Here is a 21,619-nt window from a genome sequence, read left to right on the forward strand (position 1 = left end):
TTCCCTTGATTTCTATTATTCTGAAAATTTCCACTAGGCTTGTAATTATTTGTTTTCTGAAAGTTTCCATGATAATTGTTCTTGTAAACATTGTTCTTGGCATATAATGCAGCAGAATCAAACTGAATTTGTCCATTGTTATGGATGTCTCTTTGACCTTCTTCTTGTAGCAAATTATTGTAAATGAAAGAAATCTTAGGCAAAGGATTTTGCATAAGAATAGTGCCTCTAACAACTCCATAGGAATCATTCAATCCCATCAAAAACTGCACAATCCTTTGATCTTCTTGAAACTTGACTTGTTTTTCCCGTGAACCACAAGAGTATCTGCAGGAACACATAGGATTCATGTTCATTCCATCAATCTCATCCCATATTGCTTTCATTTTGGTAAAATATACAGCAATACTATCATTTCCTTGACTGAAATCATTGAGTTTCTTGTGAACACCATATAACTGAGCACCATTTGACTGACCAAATCTTTCCTCCAACTCTCTCCAAGCAATCTCAGCAGTAGAACTGTACAAGATGGACTTCGCAATATCAAGAGACACTGAGTTCAGAATCCAACTGAAAACAATGTCATTACAGCGTTGCCAGTTCTTTGTTGTTGATGCAGTTGCAGCAGGCTTGGGAATTGAACCATCTATAAACCCAATCTTATTCTTTGCGGATAGTGCAATCAGCATAGCCCTTTTCCATCCTCCATATCCAGAACCTTCAAACAGACTACCCACGAGTTTAACTCCTGGAATATCAGAGTGATGAATGTACAAAGGATCATCCATACCAATAGTTGTGGAACTTACTTCTTGATCACCCATTTTTCTGATGATTATGTGTTTTCTTGATTAAAAACAAATGAAAGTAAAGAAAAGAATAAAAGAAATACAAATTGAAGCGAGAAAAGAAAATCAACGGAAGCAAGTAAGATAAATGGCAGAAACAGGCTCAAATAGCAGAACCTGCTCTGATACCATGTTAGAAACCAACATGGATCATGATTGATGAAGTGATTGTGATGATGTGATGATGATTTAATGTGGAGGAGGAAGAAGATGATTAACAGAATTGTATGCTTATGATTAAGAGAGAGAATTGATCTTGTATTATGAAATCGTGTGTTTACAATATGTGAAATACAATGCCTTATATAGTGCTTGTCAACCGACTTAGGGTATGACATCTGTAACAAACTTTAACAGAAAACCAACTACCTTCTCAACTCTAGTCTAACTAACTTCCTAACTAATATTGAAAGTATCAATCTCCAACAGTATAACCTTTTTAAGAAACGTGTGAATATATATATATATATATATATATATAAGAGAGTTTTTTCGAGCGATCTGAGAGCGTCCACATCATCAAAAATCAATTTAGGAAAGTATAATTTTTGATGTAAAAAATAAAGTGGAAAATCTTTTAATTATTATAATATGTATCTTTCCTAAATTATATTTAAGTGATATTTCCAATTTTTATATCAAACTTTTACATTTCATTTGGCAAAAAAAATATCGTTAAAAAAATTATGAAAATAATATAATTAACTTTGTGGTAAAAAATGTTATCATTAGAGTATAGATTTCATATTATTTGCACATATTAAAGATGGTGTACTTCTTAATACGTAAAATTGTGTACTTTTTAGTATGTTTTGTCCCACATTGGAAAATTAGTAGGTGTGGTGAATATACTACATATAAATAATAGAATTGTCTCACATCAAAAGATTAGTATAAGGTGGTGTGATCCTATGATTATAAATAGGAGGCATATTTGGAACTTATGTATCCACCCAAAAAAAATTTGAGTCTCATAAATATTGTTTTAAAGAGCTCTTAAGAATTTCTAACATTATCTACGATATGACATAAAAAATAAAGTGGAAATCGTTGGGAACTACCCGGGAAAGAGTTAAGAACATGAACAAGAAAATCAAAAAATACTAAACTAAAGGTTTTACTAATGGTAGTCTCCTGACACAGTACAAAACTAAAGATGATTTTACTAATAGTTGTCTTTTGAATGCAGTAATAGAGCGTTAATGAGTCGTTATATGTACGATGTAGAGATCTCTATCCAATGATCGAGACTAAGTGGTTTTACCTTCAAAAAAAATAATATGTATACAATAGTGTTTTTTTAAGAAGAGACATGTATTTATTGGTATGTTATATCTTTCACATTGAAAAATAATGTAGGCATGATGAACATACTACGTCTAAATAAGTAAATTATGTATCTCACATTGAAATAATAGTATACGATAGGGTGATTCTATAAATATAAATATGAGGCATCCTTGAAACTTAGGTATTAACCCAAATTTTTTTGATATAAAAGATATGTACTTTTTAGTATGTTATATATCTCACATTGAAAAATTATGTAGGTGTGGTGATTATATTATGTATAAATAATAGAACAGTCCATATATATACATTTTCTATATTATATTAAAGTGATGTTTATAATTTTGATATAAAAACTTTATATTTCATTTGACAAAAAAGTATCGTATGAAAATTATATAATTAGATTGTGACAAAAAAAATGCTATCATTAGAGTGTAGATTATATTGTATTGTATTTTCTCATTATTAAATCGGGTTGATGTCAAAGTAGGTGCAAACAAAAATGGTGTACTTAGTATGTTATTTGTCTACATTGAAAAGTAATGTAAGTGTGGTGAATATACTATGTATAAATATTGAATTGACCCACATCGGAAGTGATGGGGCATATTCTGCACCCACTGACCGAGTCAACATATTGAGCAAGGTCAAAGATATCCACAGCAAGTCAACGTATTAGATGACCTAAGCGCGACTGTCGGCTGTCACTGGGTCTCTACTGGGCAACTAGCCGACCCGGGAGGCATATCCGCGTACTCATATTCAAGACCCCTCGGCATGGAGTCAAGCAGGTCCGCCGGCCTGCCATGGGTCCCTCGGCGAGGGTAGATCGATCTTTCCACTGCTCTGCCACTTGGCCACTACGTGACAAAAGGTGAAAGTCTATAAATACTCCTCAACCCTCATTGAGAAAACTATCAAAATAATCCACAATTCACCCTAATACTCACCATAAATCTGGTATAAACTCCCTTATCTCTCTACAATATACTTTGCCAAGTAACACACAACTTAATCTCTTTAAGTTTACTGACTTGAGCGTCGGAGTGAGTTCGCTCGGTACCAAGCCGAGCCCTCAGTTTGTTCATTGTTTCAGGAGAGGCCGAAAGGAAGAGTCAAGCAAAGTCATCATTCTACGAGCTTACGTGGTAACAAATCCTGCTCCGGAATTACACCCGGAACAGGAAGATTACCATAAGGCAAGGTGATCTTATGATTATAAATAGAAGTCATAACCCAAAATCTTTTTATTCTCTTATGTATTGTCAGAGAGAGCTCTTAAAAGAGTTTGTATTACTGTCTCTACAACATAAGTTAATCTTTGGAAAATCTTTTAGTTATTATAATATATACTCTGTATTTTTTATTTTTTTATTCAAGTGATATTTCTAATTTTTATATAAAAACTTTTACAATTCATTTGGCAAAATAACGTCGGTAAAAAAATAATGAAAATAATATTATTAGATTCATGGTAGGAAATGCTATCATTAGAGTATATATAGATTTCATATAATTTACACATATTAAAGATGGTGTATTTCATAGTATGTTATATGTCCCACATTGAAAAATAATATAAGTGTGATAAATATACTACATATAAAAAATAGAATTTTCCCACATCGAAATATAGTATAAGGTGGGTGACTCTATGATTATAAATAGGAGGCATCCTTGGAACTTAGGCATCAACCCAAAATCTTTTGAGTCTCTTAAGTATTGTCTTGGAGAGCTCTTAAAAGATTATATCATTATATTTTCTACCTATAGATTTTATATGTCTCATATTGAAAAATAATGTAGGTGTGGTAAATAAACTACGTTTAAATAATATAATTAGAATTATGTTAAAAATATTCTATCATTAGAGTATAGGTTCCTATCATTTGCACATATTTTTATTATGATAAAAAAAAAATAGAAAACAAACGTCCATGGTAGCATGTGTAATCTATCAAAGTTCAAGGTTACCATGAGAAATTTCCAATATTATAATGATATAATTAATTAAATTTTCATTTTAAAAGAGAGAGATATCCGTACCAATAAAATAATAAAGGGGGTATTATTTTTTAATTGTTATTTTATTGTCACGTCATCAAACTTAACGTCCATTTAACAGCCTTTACATTTGGGGGTACCATAGGCAGATTCTTAAAAGTAGGGGTAACATGGAAAATCTGACAAAATTAAGGAGTACCACGGAAAATTTTCGTATCTCAATTATGTTAAATTTTTTTTTGAAGAAAAACAACGTACAAATATTAATGGAGAGTACTTGATCATATTATTAAATTTAAATATAACTATTTGATATAATGAGTAGCAATTGTTTGTATTCGGTATTCGAGATCTGTTTGGATATCGAACTAAGTGCAAAAAAATATAGTGTAATTCTGAGTATGTTATTTGTCCCACATTGAAAAACAGGCAGGTTTGATGAATATATATCACGTATAAATATTAGAATTGTCCCACATCAGAAAAAAAATCCAAGTTTGGTAAATATATTACTTATAAATAGTAGAATTGTCCCACATCAGAAAAAAAATCCAAGTTTGGTGAATATATTACTTATAAATAGTAGAATTGTCTCACATCGAAAGATTAGTATAAGATGGAGTGATTATATGATTATAAATAAGAGTTAACTCACGTATATATTAATCTTTTATTTTTTTTAAATGAGATATTTTAATAATATGTAAATCATAAAACATAGAATGTAAACATTAAACTCTTATAACGTTTTTTTTTTTTTTTCATTTTGCATTATAAATAAGTTAATTATCCCGTTGCAATGCACGGGCATTCAAACTAGTAGTTATAGTAAATACGACTATATCCTAAAAAATATTAGTGCAACAATTGACAATTTGGTAATTGGTGTATAGGTTTGGATAGATTTAAGCTAAAAATAAAAACCAGTTTGGATAGATGGTGCCGTTACTCAACTAGCTGTCTGATTGATGTGTATCCCGCATTATCATTATCATCTTATCTAGAGCAACATTCAAAGCCCATTGCATCATCCACTTTAGATGCCCACATAGTATTATATATCCACCAAACTTGTCGTTTTTTTAATTGGGTTACTGTCTCAATCGGGCCTTGATTAGTTGTTCACAAGTTCTCGTTTGAGACAACATTATTCATCCTAATCATAAGATGAGTCAAAAGCAACAAGTTTATCTTATATACACAAGTAAAATAATACTTAACATGTTTTATTGTCAAAATGGATATGATCAGTCGGAAGGAAGACTTATTGGCTGTTATTTGGGTCATGTAAGCAAATAAGAGGAACTTTAAGTTATTCAAAATATAAAATATTAAAATAAAGGTTAGGTTAGGGTAGCCAATAAAAAGCATGCTTAATGTTGTAATCAAATAAAAAAAATATTGAGACCAAAGATGCTTGTTCACTTTCTTAGTTTCTTAATAGGATTTTTTGTCAGAAACTACCTTTTATTTAGGGTTATTTGTGAACAACTACCTTTCCTTTTATTTTTGGCTTTCAACTACCTTTCATTTCTTCATTTTGCGAAAGACTACCAAAAATGCACTTCCGGCGAAAAAAAAGTCAACTTTCTAGTGTTGACTTGCTCTTTTCTTCCTTTTTCACACATATAACCCATATTTCTCCCTTTGTTCACCTAACAAAATCCGAAAAAGCTCATCGTTATGCCCAACACCTTATCAAAAGTTTGTTCAAAGCAATATCAACGCATAACCATTATTCAACCAGCTCAATCACCATCTTCATCTCCGTCGTCACCTTTACTATCACTTTCCCCTTCACCCTTACATTTTAACAACCTTGACTACTCATGATTCATCAACCTATTGTCCATCTAAGTCATATTAAAGTACCTTTTTTCTCTCTTCATGATAAGATGATGGGTATATGAAAACTGATGAGATAGTAGCAGACAAGTGATCCTAAGTAGGGGTGGGCATAATCCGGTCCGGACCGGAAAAATGGACCGTGGGGCCGGAATCGAGTCGGCCGGGCAAGATTACAAATTCGGTCCGGTCTCGATCCACCATTTTCCAAGATTCGGTCGGTCGGGATCGGTATTTTCGGTCCGGACGGTTTGGACGAATGCCCGGAATTATGGTTATTTTCATTTTTTCTTAAAATTGTATTTTATTCCGGTCAATGGACCGGAATTTTTGGACCGGAATTTGAAAAAGTGGGTAATTCGGTCCAACCAGATCGTCGGTCTTGGTATCCCGGACCGGATTTTGTAATCCGGTCGGTCGATCGCGAACTTTGCCTATTCCGGTTCCGGTCCGGTTTTGGACCGGTGTCCAGCCCTAATCCTAAGAGTAAATCCATAATTATTTTCGAATAGTTAACATTAGGAGTTAATTTTGCGAACCAGGGTTAATTTTCATCGACGACGTTTTAGTAACTATCGACGACGTTTTCATTTCAAAAGACAATAATGTCCCTTGCACAATGACATTACTTCTCTCTCTACACTATTTTCTCTCAAATTCTAGTAAAACCAACTAAATTTTTTTTTAAAAAAAAAACAACTTAAGACCATCGATTAGCATGACGGAACCCGAACCATGGACGAAAAGTTGAAATTTAACAATTGGCATTTAACAATCATATCTTATCTATATTAATACAAACGACAATACTCAATCCTCAGCACGCCACGTCATTAATGCAACCTCTTTTTTTTTTTTTTTTGGAAATTCATGTTATGGTGGGACCCGTTAGTGTGCAATGTATTTATTTCTTCATATTTCCGTCTTTTCAAACATGTGATAAATTCCGTCTTGCAACAAATTCTATGAAATAATATTATGAAAAAATTCTATGAATTAATATTATGAAATAATTTTATACATTCCGTGTAAATAAAATTAATAACATATACGTAGAATGAATTACAAATGGAAGTAAATAAAATTGAATTACATAATTTTTAAAACAAAATTAAATAATAATAAAATTACATAATTACGAGAAGGAATTACATTTATATACGGGATAGAACATAAAACGCAAATGAATTACATACATAATTTTTTAAAACTACATGCTACAATAATTTTTGTTTAAAAAATAAATCTTGACGGAGTATTTACTTGGAGTATAAAATATTCATGTATTTTGGTTAATATTATTGTACCACGCGGCAACAATATCACAACATAATTTTTTAAAACTACATGGTACAAAAATTTTTGTTTAAAAAATCAATCATGACGGAGTATTTACTTGGAATATAAAACTCGGCAACTTAACTATCAGCCGCGCACACCGAAAATGGTAGGCGTCAATGATAGGCAACCGAGTTAATTTAGTCTTCAACTAGCTTTTAAAGCAAATTTTAATTTTTTTTACTCTAAAAAAACAAATAAATTTTAATTTAATTTACAAGTCATTATGCACTACTAATGTAGTGTATCATGAAATTTTTCAATTTTTAGAATAACTTGCATATGTTAAACTTGATTATTAGATTATATTTCTTTTATCCGGATGTAAAGTTTTTTATGTATGCAATTTTTATTTACAAGAGTAGATTACGTTATTTCCTCATAAATCAGTGCATATCAACACGTGTTTGTAACAAATTTAAACATTAATTATGTAGATCGTTGATTTAGACCAACTAGATAAGTACAATATAAATGCAAAAAAAAATATACATCCAAAAACATTAATACCGGCCCAAATACATACACGTGCAATTTTGCACGGGTTTAAAACTAGTATTATATTAAAGCAATAACCGGGGTGCCTCTTTGATTGACATGTGTCATCGGCTCATCGCCACTTGTCAATACCATATGTTATGAACGTGAATATCTTCCCATAATATCATATAAATAAACCACTTATAATTTCCTTAATTAAGTTTGCCCCCATTAATTGCATAAATTTGGAATATTCTAAATTTAAGCCATGATTAATGCAACTGAAAGATATGAATGCATTCAATTCCTATTTGGAAGGATAATCAATTAGGTGAGATTTTGCTAGAAGAACTTATTTAGCAAATATTTTGAAATAACTATCTTTATTACTCTTTGTATTCATTTCCTACTTTATTAAATGGTCTCATGCTATCTTTTACCACTTAATTCCCATTTTTTCCCCTTTAGTTTAACGATACGTATCATTTTTTTTCGTGACTATAAATAAAATGTGTGAGATTGCCCACCACCATTCTTAATTTCCTATGATTGCCTCCAATTGTCACCTTCGCTCACCATCAACTCCCTGCCCCAATTGAACAAATAGTCTCGGTCCATTGTTTCGGGTATGATTTAGCAAGGTATGACAATCAGAACATTATCGTTGTTATTTCTTAGTCTTTGTTTTGCTTACCCTTTTTTTTTCATTTTTTTTATGTCGCAGTTGAAGTAACACTAATTAAAGTGTGTCGATTATAATTAGTTTTATAATTGAAATTAATTCACTTTTTGTAGATCGGATTCCTAATAATAAGAGTGATTGGTGATTGCCGACGTCGGACTCAAGGTCGAGGCCCCAATTAAACGAGATGAAGGAGTTGGGTAATGAAAAATGGTATGAGGTTGACTTGCATTTTATTCTATTTTGGAGTAATATTATTACTTATTATAAATTATAATCATCATTTTTCTATTTTATTTAGTCTTTAGAAAGTATTGTTCTCAAGTAAAGATGAATTTCCATATTACAATCATTGTTTGGCAAGTCTTCTTCATAAGTTTAATTTTCTATCAAATGTTGCAGGATGCCATTCACTCTACCACTTGTCATTGGGTACGAAATTTGCGGATTTTTGAAGAGTTGCCTTATTCATTGCCTAAGATTCTCAAGGGGTAAAAATCAGCTTCCAAGAATAATTTAGATCGAGTTGCTAAATGAACGAAATTTGACAGAGATTATATATGGCAATTAACGGGGTATAAATAAAAGAAGACGAAATCACAAATATCTTTATCCTAATCATTTGCTTACTTCTAATTAAAATACTCATCACAAACAATAATAAAAAGTAAACAAATGATTGGAACGGACGAAGTATAACAATTATAAGAACCGAGATTATGATATTCGAGTATTTCTAGGACACTAATCTTTACGATTAGAGGCATATCCGATAATTTTAACTCGATCGTAGACATATGTGGTAGAAAAGGTGAGAATAATTATACGCCTTTTAAAAATGGGAAATGATAAATACAACCCTTAGGGCTGTATTTAAGAAGTTATAAGAGGAAATAAATCCTTAATATTTGTATTGATTGCATTGAGTAATGTATTATTTAATTATTAGTTCTTAAGTTAATACCTCATATAGAAGGTATAAAATACTTAAATACAATCCTAAGGGTTGTATTTAACATTATCCTTTAAAAATACATGAAAATACACTTTCAAAAATGGCTTACCATCAAACTTAGAGTTAAAATTATTAAACTCCTTAATTCTTTTTTTTTCCCGTAAAGTTATATATTGGATAAACTAGATCCTAAGCAATCATGGTAACCGAGATTATATAAACATCCCTTGTCATTTTGTCGATTAATAATCTAATTTCGAAATAAGAATTACCTAATTGTACCTAGAAATCAAAACTTTAAAAAAAAAAAGAATTAACGAAATTTGTCAAAGCTTAGACTCGAATTCAAAAAAAACATGAAAAATTACGCTTATTTTCATATTTGAGTAAGATCATAATTCTCCTTAAATTTTAGGCATGGGGTGGCTTAGGGTGAGTAATTCGCAAAAGGGTACGAGAAGGGTTAGGGTCACGCATGGGGTGAGGTCGGGATGATGGTTATGCTCGAGGTAGGGGGGAGGCAATAAGGAGAATGGTAGTTGGAGGACGCACGTAGAATATGAATTGCAAGGCGGTGAATAGTTGTGGGGAGGGGATGCGGTTGAGATAGGGATTGAGAGGGACGTCGTGGTTTAAGGTTCGATCACTACTGCAACGAAGGGTCTCCTGGTGGTTCTCGAGGTAGTCGGTCAGTGATGTCGAACCCTGCTTCCAAACGTCCGATGGTGGGTGGGAGAAAAAATGATAGAAAATGTAGAGAATTGATATAAGAACAAACAAGAAGGGCATTATGATAAAAAAAAAGTGTACATTAATGAGTAAAATTAAATGTATACTGCGTAAATAAACAAAGTATGAAATATCCAGTAATTTTATATCTACTTTTCAGATTTCATCTTTCATAAGTTAAAAAGTCGAGAAAAAAGAGCAAAGTACTTCGAATAAAATTAAGCAACATAACTTATCAAAAGTGTATGAGTTAACCATTTTCGTTATCGCCCGTGCAGTGCACGAGTGCATTTAACAATTCGCAATTAAAGGCATTAAACACAATTAAAAAAAATCGACAATAGGCATTAAACACGGTTAAAAAAAATGAACGAACCATGGCTGGAAAGTTGAAATTCAACAATCATCCATGGATGAAACATTGAGATTTTAACATTTAACCATGGAAAAACGTTGAATTTTAACATTCGACCATGGACCAAACCTCGAGTATTAACGTTTGTCCATGGGAAAAAATTGAAATTCAACTTTGCCCCATGGTTAAACGTTGATTTCCAACATTTGGCCCATGGGTGAAACATACGTCCAACAATGCTTACACATGAACATGTGTTCTTGGTTACTCAATTACAGCATACGTCCAAATTGGCAAATTTACAAGTGTTTTTTTATACGTATTTTTTAGTCTTAAAAAATATGTACATAATTCTCTTCATAAGTTATGTGTTCTTGATCCAACTTTTTTTCTTCAAAATGCTCCACTATACAACTCTACATTCTGACAAAAAATAAGTTTTTGTATTGGAAAAATTAGACATATACTCCCTCCTATTCGGGGTTTTCTTCCCCATTGATGTGGGCACAAGATTTTATGAGATGATTAAAGAATGAATAAATGAAGATGGTGGGGTTTGTGGATTGGAGAGAAGAATGAATAATTAAGAATTAAATAAGGAATTGTGAGTTATGTGGGGTTTGGTGATAGAAGAGAGGGATGAATAAAATAAGAGTAAAAGTTGGGTGGGGTTTGGTAATAGAAGAGAGGGATGAATAAAATAAAAGTAAAAGTTTCCAAAATAAGAAAGGGGAAGAAAACCTGAATAATCCGTTTAAGGAAATAGGGAAGAAAATAGTAAATAGGAGGGAGTATGTTTTTATATGTCTATTCCATACTATACAAGTAGAATAAATTCATGGACCATGGTGTCTGGACGGCGGTCAGAGGGCTGGTGGTGGTCGTCTTGGTGGGCCGGCTAGGGGGTGGTGGCGGTGGAAGGTGAAGGCGGGTTGTGTTTTAGTTGAATTAGAGAGAAAATGGCAAGTTTGTGAGATAGTGATAGTGAGAGAGTGAGGGGCAGTGTCGTCTTTTTTTTTTTTGTAAAACGTCGTTGATAGTTATTAAAACGTTGTCGATATTTTACAATTGGGAATATCGATGATGCTTTTGTTTCAGCGATTAGGACTTTGATTCTGGTAAGAGATAGACAAATTGGGGTGATTAATGTTGGGTTTAATCAAATCTTTATCATCGATTATTAGGGTTATGAAGTAAAGAGTAAGATTCAACATGAAATGGTAATTCAACGCCGGAAAGTTGACTTTTTTTCATCGGAAGTGGATTTTTAGTAGTCTTTCGCAAAATGAAGAAATGAAAGGTAGTTGAAAGCCAAAAATAAAATGAAAGGTAGTTGTTCACAAATGACCCTAAATAAAAGGTAATTTCTGACAAAAAACCCTTCTTAATAATCTACTTCATTTTTTCCGAAAAAAATGAAGCTCTGCACTTTATTGAGTTACATTTGTACTATGTACTCCTATTTTTAGCACTAGTATTAATAGACATTTCACCATTAGTGGTTAAACATGCAGGACTGGTTCTAAAGGTAGTCTAGAGGGATAATGGCCTGAAAAGGCACATTCTTCTAGATTTTAAAATAATAATGGTAGAAAATGAAAAAAAAAAAAATCTAATTTACCAAAAACAAAGCAACTGTTTTCTAATTTCTCACCTACTCTTTGGCCCTGTTCTTTCTGGCTTATTTTCAGCCCATTTGATTCAACTTCACTCTATTCGATTGATTGGCTCGAGTTGATTCGGCTCCATTTAGTTGATTTAGTTGATTCAGCTCCATTCGATTCGGTTTAGCTCATTTCAGCTCCATTCGATTGATTGACTCCATTAAGTTGACTCATTTCAAACTTTACTCATCTTAAATTTAATAGTTATTATTAATTTTGTTATCAATAATACTATTTTTTTAATATTATTATTCTTTATTATTATTATTATTATTATTATTATTATTATTATTATATTTAATAATATTGTTAATAATAATGTTAATAATAATTTATTTATTATAATTACTATTATTATTATGAATATTATTATTAAAATGAATAATAATGTTATTAATGTTGTTGTTGTTGTTGTTGTTGTTGTTATTGTGAATAATAATGTTATTAATGTTAATAATAATATTATTATTATTATTATTATTATTATTGTTGTTGTTGTTGTTGTTATTATAATTATTATTGGTATTATTATTAAAATTAATAACATTTATTATTAATATTATTGATGGGGCACGCTCAACCGACTTGACCCACTAGCCAATACGGGGTCATACAAGTCAACACGCTTGCAAACATGGTTACGGATTCACTTGATAGTTGATACCCTACGAATCACGAATCGTTAAAAGCGAATTCTATCAAATTGATTACTAAAAATACATATAACACATTTTCTATAAGCGAATCGCGAATCGGTAAGGCGTATTCATAGCGAATATGGTAACCATGCTTTCCAAGCCATCATTTGAGGTACACATAAAAACCTATAAATACCTCATTATTGACCAATCAATGGTAAAATACTTCTCACCAACAACTTCCTCTCTCTAGAAGTAAAACTACTCGAGCTACTATGAGAGGGCACGGAAAACTTAGCTTCAAGCAATGTCTCAACTATCCACCAGTACCGTAAGGCATCATAGAAGGACCTATTGCGAGCCCTTCGAGGCCCTATTTGTTACCCGTAAAAGATCCATCCGGAGAGAGCAAGCATAGGTTCGAGGTGCCATCGTCTGAGAGGAGCGCGTTGACCCGACCCCGATTCGAGCAACTCTTACTTGAGTATTTTTATTCGAAACAACTATTTTTACTAATATCATTATTAATATTGACATTATTATTTATTATTGTTATTAAGAATATTATTAGTAAAAAATTACTATTTTTTCATTATTATAATTTATGATTATTCATATATAATATTATAATTTTTTTCTTAAAAATTTTAGTATTAGTATAAATAGTATTATACTATGAATATTAGTATTATTATTGTTGATAATAACAATAATATTAAATATTATTATTATTAATATTAATATGATTATTTCGATTGATTACTCAATTGACTTTATTGATTCGATTGATTGATTGATTGATTCGGATTCACTCCATTGATTCGATTGATCGGCTCGGCTCCATTGATTGATTGGCTCCATTGATTGATTCTTATTTCGATTGATTATTTCGGCTCCATTGATTCAATCTGATTGATTCGGCTATAAAAAGCCAGAAAGAACAGGGCCTTTCTCTCCTCTTTTTTTTTCCAAGACCCAAATTCCCGACTTTTTCTTCTTTAGTTAGAAATTAGAATCACATCTTCTAATTCCCAAACAACGGAATCTTAATTTCAACAGTTAAGTGTTAAGGTATATGAGTATATGACCATTGATTTGGCCTCCATAGTAAGTGATAACCTTAAAGTTTTAGTTAAGATGATTTTCTAATATGTAGTTAGAGCCTCCTGCTCTTGATAAAAGTTTTAACGCCTCAAGAGTTAATCCTTTTTCGATAACACCACCCACCACCCTTACTCCATCTTCTGCAACCTCAAGAATTGCAGTAAACCTACTAGTAATATTATGGTCACAATTCCTTCGATCAAAACACCACCAAAATTATAGGCCATCAACCTCTCTACCAAATTAACACTAAAATTGCATCATCTCACTACTAAAATTGACCACTAACCCTTCAGTCACCGCTAAAATTCGGCCACTACCTCTTCGGAAAATCTTATTTTTAGGCGAAAGCAAAACAACCTACCTCAAACCCGGCATGGCTCCGCCCAAAACCCACATAACATGCCTTTTCCACTGCACTAAAGAATTGCATTAAACCCACTCCAAATTATGGACACTGTCGAATAAATCGGTCGCTCCCAAATTCGGCCACCATAAAAAAAAAATTCCCTTCCCACCACCCCTTAATCTTCACTACAAATCTACCAAGGGTAACGTATTATTAATAGTATTGATATGGTAGTTTTTTAAAAGAAAAAAAAACTACTCCGTATTATACATTGTATTTTTTGAAAGGCCCCAATTTACACTTTTGTCTAGGACCCCGAGAAACTTAGCAACGGGATTGTAAACAGGTCGGGTCGAATATGGGTTAAAAGTCGGGACATCCTCAAAATAGGAGTCAAAAGTTTCAAAATTTACGAGTCTTAACCCTAAATAATGGTCGGGTTTGTCGAGCTAAGGTTTGACTAGTCTTAGCACCATGTATGTATGATAATAGTTAGGTTGCTAAACCACGCAACGAGATCTATTAACAAAGCATAATTTAAAGCCAATATAGATTTAAAAAGGATTTGAACCTAAGACGAAAATTTTCATAGTAAACTATATTATACTAAATCGAATTAAATTGAAAAATTGAATAATAATGAACTAAATTGAACAAAAAGTAGTTGAAATTAAATTCAAAACAAAATTACCTTATTCATTTATCTTTTACAAACCAAGCTAGCCAAATTGGATTGTGCTACGTGTGAAGCAATAAAATACGCTAAATACCTCTAAAAAACACCCATGTCAACACACAGAAAGTTGCAATAAGTTCTTACTAGAATTATTAATGTTCATACTTATGATCATATATTCAATAACGTGCAAAGAAAGTGTGGTTAAGAAACTAAAAATTGATGGAGTCACAATGTTTTATAAAATACAACTATGTTATTGCGGAGAAAGAATTCGCAGTTAGTCCCTATTAACCCTCGGTTGCCGGTAGTGGCGCAGCCAACCGTGAAATTTAGTGGGAGGCCCTCAACCAAGAATTATTGAAACTTCGTTACCTTTGTGAAATGTGATACCACAACCACCAAAACAACATTGGAGTATTTAGCCTTAGTCATTAAATACCCTCCTTATATTAGTTTAAGTGGGAAAGATCAAATCTTAATTTAGTTGGGTCTTGAGATTCCAAATGATGTAAACTTAATTTTAAAAATTTCCTTATTTTAATTAAAACAGGGTTTTGAGACCTTATTACATAAAATGTGACTATGTCATTGAACGTAAGTATAAACAACCTTGCAAATATACAACCTAGTTATTTCTACTTTCGAAATCTTTGATATGCTTCACTTATCCCATCTTGGCATGCATCTTCACTCTGCGCTTACCTGATTATTATTTGGTCTCGGTCAAAGGCCTAAATTGCGAATGTAGCAACTTATGTCCTTGCAATAGTGACTGCAACAAGAGGATACCCCCTTAATCCGTGGAGCAAGTAATTCGATCAGGCTGATTGGCTTCATGCCTCAGTCAATCAAAGAATATAAAGAGAAAGTAAATAATTACCCTTTCAAATGTCATCCTCCTTCTTAATATCTTTATTCACCATTGACTTGTTAATGACCTCTTTGACAATGACCCTATTCTCCACCTCATCCCGGAGACGAAACTTCAGGCGAGCAAAGTACCAAGTCAGGCATGCTTAATGGCTTCGTGTATTACGATGTCATATTCCCTGACTGGAGCATGCGGGAAGAGCCAAAGTCGAGCTTGATCATAACTTGAGTTCTTATACTGATTCTCAATGGAATCCGTCCTAGCTCTCCGAGCCTGATGATAGTTTTAAAACCTCGCAACTGAATGAGGGTACGTTGCACTATTTGAGGGTCGAACCACAAAGAGCACAGTGACTACTAATTGTTCTAATTCTTGTGTTTAGCTAAGTCAAGCGAAACTGCTTGGATGGTTGTTTATGTAAATGAACTATACTAGCTAACAAGTAAATGAAATTAACTAATGCAAATGCTAAAATAAGAAAGCAAGCTAATAAAATTTGATTTTACTCAAGTATATTAAGGCCTAGGGCACGACTCAACTACCAACATTTGTAATACACCATTTAGTTTCGTTAACTAATTGTCAAGGGGTAGACTATTGGGTGGAAATGCCTCTAGGTCGCCTATTAACTCCCTTCCGGGCGCATAATAGGACACTAGTAGTACCGACTCACCTCCCTCCCGGGCTCGTAAGTCGATTCCCCAACTCAATGCTAAAGGTTCGCCAAAACAGGCCCATTCTCGCTCACCTCTCACAAAAGTCAAGGTTTTAAGCCTGCGATAAGTCCTCGGTCATTCCGTCCCTTTTCCCAAAGGTGAAGTTCAAACAGTTAAACAAGAGCACCCTCCTTGAGTTCTCCCTCCCGGGTTCAACCCAAGTCGACAAATAAACTAAATGAGATAGTCGACTCCCAACCTAATCAATTCCCATTGATGGCCAAGGATCAAAAACCAACAAGAATCTCGATTAGAACATAGACAAGTCAAACCTCTTGCTTAAACCCGAACAAATTTCCCCTGAACAACTAATTTAAGTGAAACTAATTAGGTATATTACTCATGTTGGGGTCTAATCATACCCTAGTAAGGGAACTACCCACTACTCATTTTGATTAAAACTAAACAATTGATAAAGGTTGCAACTTTGACAATAAACATGGTATGAAATTGATGTCTACTCCCTCCGTACCAGACCAATGATAACACTTACCTAATACGGCCATACCACACCAATGGTAACATTCCTTATTTGACCCACAATATTACCAAATAATTATCCTTATATCCATATGATATTTACATAAAATGTCACTACATACCCCACCTACCAACTCACAATTAAACCCACAATTACATACCCCACTTATTTTCTTTCCTCTTTACCCCTTCTTTTACCCTCTTTTCTTAAAAACCCCATTTTTTACCACGTTACCATTTGTATGGTAGGGAGGGAGTACAATTTATCATGCAAATAATTATGTGGAAGAATATAATTAATTAATTGAACTATAATTAAAATGGATTAATAGAAAAAAGAAGGTACTTTGACACAATCAAGCCAAAGATCCTAACTTTACTAGAAGAACAATACCAAGAAACATGAATAAATGAACAAGAGAGAGAATTACTCTATTCTAGCAACAAACAAGACGAATTCAATAATTACTAACAAATGAAACTAGAAGAAAGACAAATGTAATCAAATGAACAAGGGAAAGAAATGATACCAACTAGAATGCAAAAGAAGGAAGCTAGTAGTGCAAATTACAGGAGATTGCCAATGGTAGCTTGGGATAAAATATGCAGGCCAAAAGAAGAGGGAGGTTTAGGTCTGAAAGATCAGGAAATAATGAATAAAGCTATGATTGACAGGCTAGTACACTGGATTACTGAGAAGAAAGACTCTATATGGGTGAAGTGGGTGCAAAAGAATTACCTAAAAGGGAGGGGCTGGCTGGACTATACACCTACTACTAGCTCTAGTTGGGTTTGGAGAAGGATATGCAAGGTAAAGGAGAAAATGCTCCCTGGTTATGCTGCTGGCAACTGGAATGCTCAGACTGAGTACTCTCCTAGTGCCTGCTATGAATGGCTAAAGGGTAGAAACCCAAAGGTTATCTGGTATAAATGGCTTTGGAATGAACATGTGATACCAAAGCATCAATTCATAGGCTGGTTATTTGCACATGGAGCTCTGAGAACAAGAGACAAGCTGATTGGATATGGATTGGATATTGATGATAGGTGCTTGCTTTGTGAGCAGGAGACTGAATGCATAGATCATCTACTGTGTAAATGCGTTTACAGTAGGAGAGTCATACAGTCCATCAGTCAGAAGATACAAATCAATTTTCCAGTCAATGATATGATTGTATGGTGCACACAGAGGACAGGCACGAAACTGCAACAAGGAATACATGCAGCTCAGATGTGGGGTGTGGTTTATCATGTTTGGCAGCAGAGGAATAAAAGCAACATGGAAGGGGTCCTGCTAAGGCCTGAGAGATTAGCAGACCAAGTCATTGAAGAAGTTAAAGCTAGAGTGCGAGGAAGGGACTACAAGGTTATAACAAAGACGGACTTAGATTGGTTAAGGCAGAAGGAATTATATGTTTTAGTTGATTAATTGATTCTTGCTCACCATATGTAACCTTGTTCTATATCATAATATATATATCTCACATTTTACCAAAAAAAAAAAAGAAGGAAGCTTGGATTGAATAAGAATGGAGGAAATCTTCAATCTTATTACAACTCAATTTCTATATCTAGAACTAAGCTAATACTTGAAAGATTAAAGTATAATTAAGGAATGATTGAGACAGGATTAAGAAAGTTTCAAACTTGGAAAAAGATTAGATCTAGTGTGGGCATGGGTCACATCCCGGCCTGTGGATTTGGGGCCACCTACCGGTCCGTAGTCACGGGCCACCTACACGCCAAGCCGATCTGTTGGACATGAAGCGGTCTTTTGAAAGCCACGCTCGGCGGCGTAAAAATGCTTTCGACCGGATCGTTTTAGATCGGTCGGTTTCGTCTCGGTAAGGGTCTCGAAACGATTAGAGATGTTCGGAGTCGCCACCAAGCATTTGTGGGATACCTGGAACCTGTTCGAATTCCACTTTATACCTCGGTCAAATCGAAGCACAAATCAGCGTTTGACATAGGTACTAAAGATAAGGAAATCGTCCCTCTTTAGCATCCTATCTCTAGAATGACTCTCGTACGCCCTGGATAAGATCGTCCACTATCCAAAGTTTCTGAGTAAGGGGTGAAGGTACGTATTGGGAAGCCCTTTAATCAGACACCCAATCCCGCCCGCGTTTAGCGGCCTCTACTGATCGATCTTGGTTGGTTGAATGCAAAAGTTGATAAAACAGTTTAAATGCATGAATGCGCATCCAATGATTTAAACCTAACATGTGAGAGCTTTCTAAGTCGGTTGATTTAATCCAAGTATCAAGTATAAGATGTCGAGTTGGATTAATGATTGATTTGCATGCAAGACGGAAATTAAACATCCATTTACCGTATTAGGTTTAGGGTGCATAACATGATCCATTTGTCTTAGTAAGGCATTTTGCAAATATGGTTTTGAATAATCGAATAGTCATCTGATCCGTCCTATATCCGGGTTAATCGGAGTCGGGATCGTCCTAGACTAATCTTTGGAAGGGAACAGGCCACATGCAGGACGGCCATAAGAGGCGCGAGCCAGCCGGCGGTGTAAGGGGCCTCCCTCTGGTTTTGAAAATGAGAAAGAAAAGGCCTGCTTGAGGCGCGGGTTAGCCAACGGTTGTATGTCGTGTTCTGACTGTTTAGAAAACGTTATCAAACGTGTTAAAATTGGGTTTTTGAACCCGGTTTGATTTTGAAAAGGTCGTTTAGACCGCCTTTGTTGACTTGAAGAACTAGACCCGAATAATCATCATTATTTGATAATATTCGGTGTCAGGTTCGATTTGACAAACTTGACATGAATAGTTTTGAAAATGATTATGGACTAATTGTTTTAAGTCCATTTTGAATGTAATTAGTCGATACTCATCATCGTACCCGGGTTAAAATCCGGCATGGTATGTAGAACCAAGGATGATTTCGTGTTGGTGACTAATATGTTTGTTTGAAAATATGAAGAAATGAAATAAAAGGCTTTAAAATACCTTTTAAATGTCATTAACCAAATATTATCACCGAAACACGGATTTAACCGTCATGGTATGAAGAACCAAGGGTGAAAAATGTTTTATGGTTAAAACATGTGAAATGAAACAAAAAGGTTTCGAAAATACTTGAAATGGTAAAAACCGATTACAAATATGAAAAATGGATTAAGGGGAATGATGAGAACAAACACGGTTGATCTCTGGTCTGAGTACCTCATTTAGGCGCGAGCCATTTGGCGACCTAAGGAGCTTCTACCTCGGACCAAAAATCGGTTTTGGCTCGTTTATTCCATGTTTTGGTTCATGTTATGCATGTTTTAGCATGTTAAAGTCATGAAACAGATTAAAACATAATAAAATAGGATTTTTACACCCTCATACTTACATGTTTGGTTATGGCGAGTGACCGACGTAAGTGTAACAACTTGTTTGATCGGAAAAAACTCGGTTTAAAACTGTTTTGGTAAGTAAAAGATTGTTTTAAAAGTTTAGTGATGGTGTAGTGGTCGAAGTGGTCGGTCAAGTGGTTTAATGCACGATGACGGTACCAAACAATGTGTAAAGCTCGTGTTTACGATCGGTAGGTCGTAAATACGCGTCGGATCGTGACTTAAGAAGTCGGAGTCGAGAATTTTAAGGGAGAAAAGAGGGGGCGGACACTCGCGTAACTCTCAAATGGGTGGCATTTGAGGGGTATTTATAGGAGAATGAGTGGTTGTGTGAGTTTTGAGCGACGTGGCACTGGGCGCGCTCAAAGAGGCGCGAGCCACGTCGCGGGTCTTCGAGCTGTGTTGTCGCTTTCACAAAAAACGCAATCATGATTTGTTCTATCCTAGGTTTTGTAGTCACATGTTTGGTACTTGACCAACATGAATCCGGGAAAACTTAGCATAAAAGGTTTGAGATATTTTGGTTTTTGTGTTTGACTCGGTTTGACTCGTTGTTGGAGTCGGGATTTGACTGAGGCTTGGACAGGGCGAAAGTCAAAGTAGAGTCCCCAGGTCAATCGAAGATTACAACCTGAAGATCCAAGCGACGTCGAGGCGGCTCGAAAGGATTCGGGCCAAGGACCTGCCGTCGGGAAGGGCGACGCCAAGGCGACTCGAGGGTACGAGTCAAAGGACCTGTCGTCGGGAACATTTTAGAGTCTGTCGACTGCCCGTGCGGGTCGTTTAAAGTCCGTTAGACTATGTACAAATGCTCGCCAGCCATAAGAAAGAGTCATACCTAAGGCATCTTCGGATATGTCCTTGCATGGTTGCGGATAAATGCTCGCCAGCTGCGGTGCGTATGTGAGGAGGGCTCGCCAGTCGCGGTGCGTTGTAAGGCTTGCCAGCCCAGACAAAGAAATGTACCCGAGGCATCTTCGGGACCTGTCCTTGAAAGGGTGCGGACAAAGGCTCGCCAGCCAAATGATAAGGAAATGTACCTGAGGCATCTTCGGGATCTGTCCTTGAAAGGGTGCGAACAAAGGCTCGCCAGCCAAATGATAAGGAAATGTACCCGAGGCATTTTCGGGATCTATCCTTGAAAGGGTGCGGACAAAGGCTCGCCAGCCAAATGATAAGGAAATGTACCCGAGGCATCTTCGGGATCTGTCCTTGAAAGGGTGCGGAC

The 21,619-nt window shown here is 34.5% G+C and overlaps 1 protein-coding gene across 1 annotated transcript; it reads left to right on the forward strand.

Moving 5' to 3' along the window:
* The first annotated feature begins 17,556 nt into the window (after positions 1–17,556).
* Positions 17,557–18,462, forward strand: LOC141588680 (uncharacterized). The gene has a single exon (XM_074410108.1). It carries the CDS (start codon positions 17,557–17,559, stop codon positions 18,460–18,462), a length of 906 nt encoding a protein of 301 aa, XP_074266209.1.
* Positions 18,463–21,619: the final 3,157 nt, after the last annotated feature.

The sequence above is a fragment of the Silene latifolia genome, chromosome 6 (genome assembly GCF_048544455.1).
Source record: "Silene latifolia isolate original U9 population chromosome 6, ASM4854445v1, whole genome shotgun sequence".
Classification (NCBI taxonomy): domain Eukaryota; kingdom Viridiplantae; phylum Streptophyta; class Magnoliopsida; order Caryophyllales; family Caryophyllaceae; genus Silene; species Silene latifolia.

Excerpts from the sequence above, each read along its gene's own strand:
- LOC141588680 (XM_074410108.1), top strand. The coding sequence starts at position 17,557 with ATGATACCAACTAGAATGCAAAAGAAGGAAGCTAGTAGTGCAAATTAC.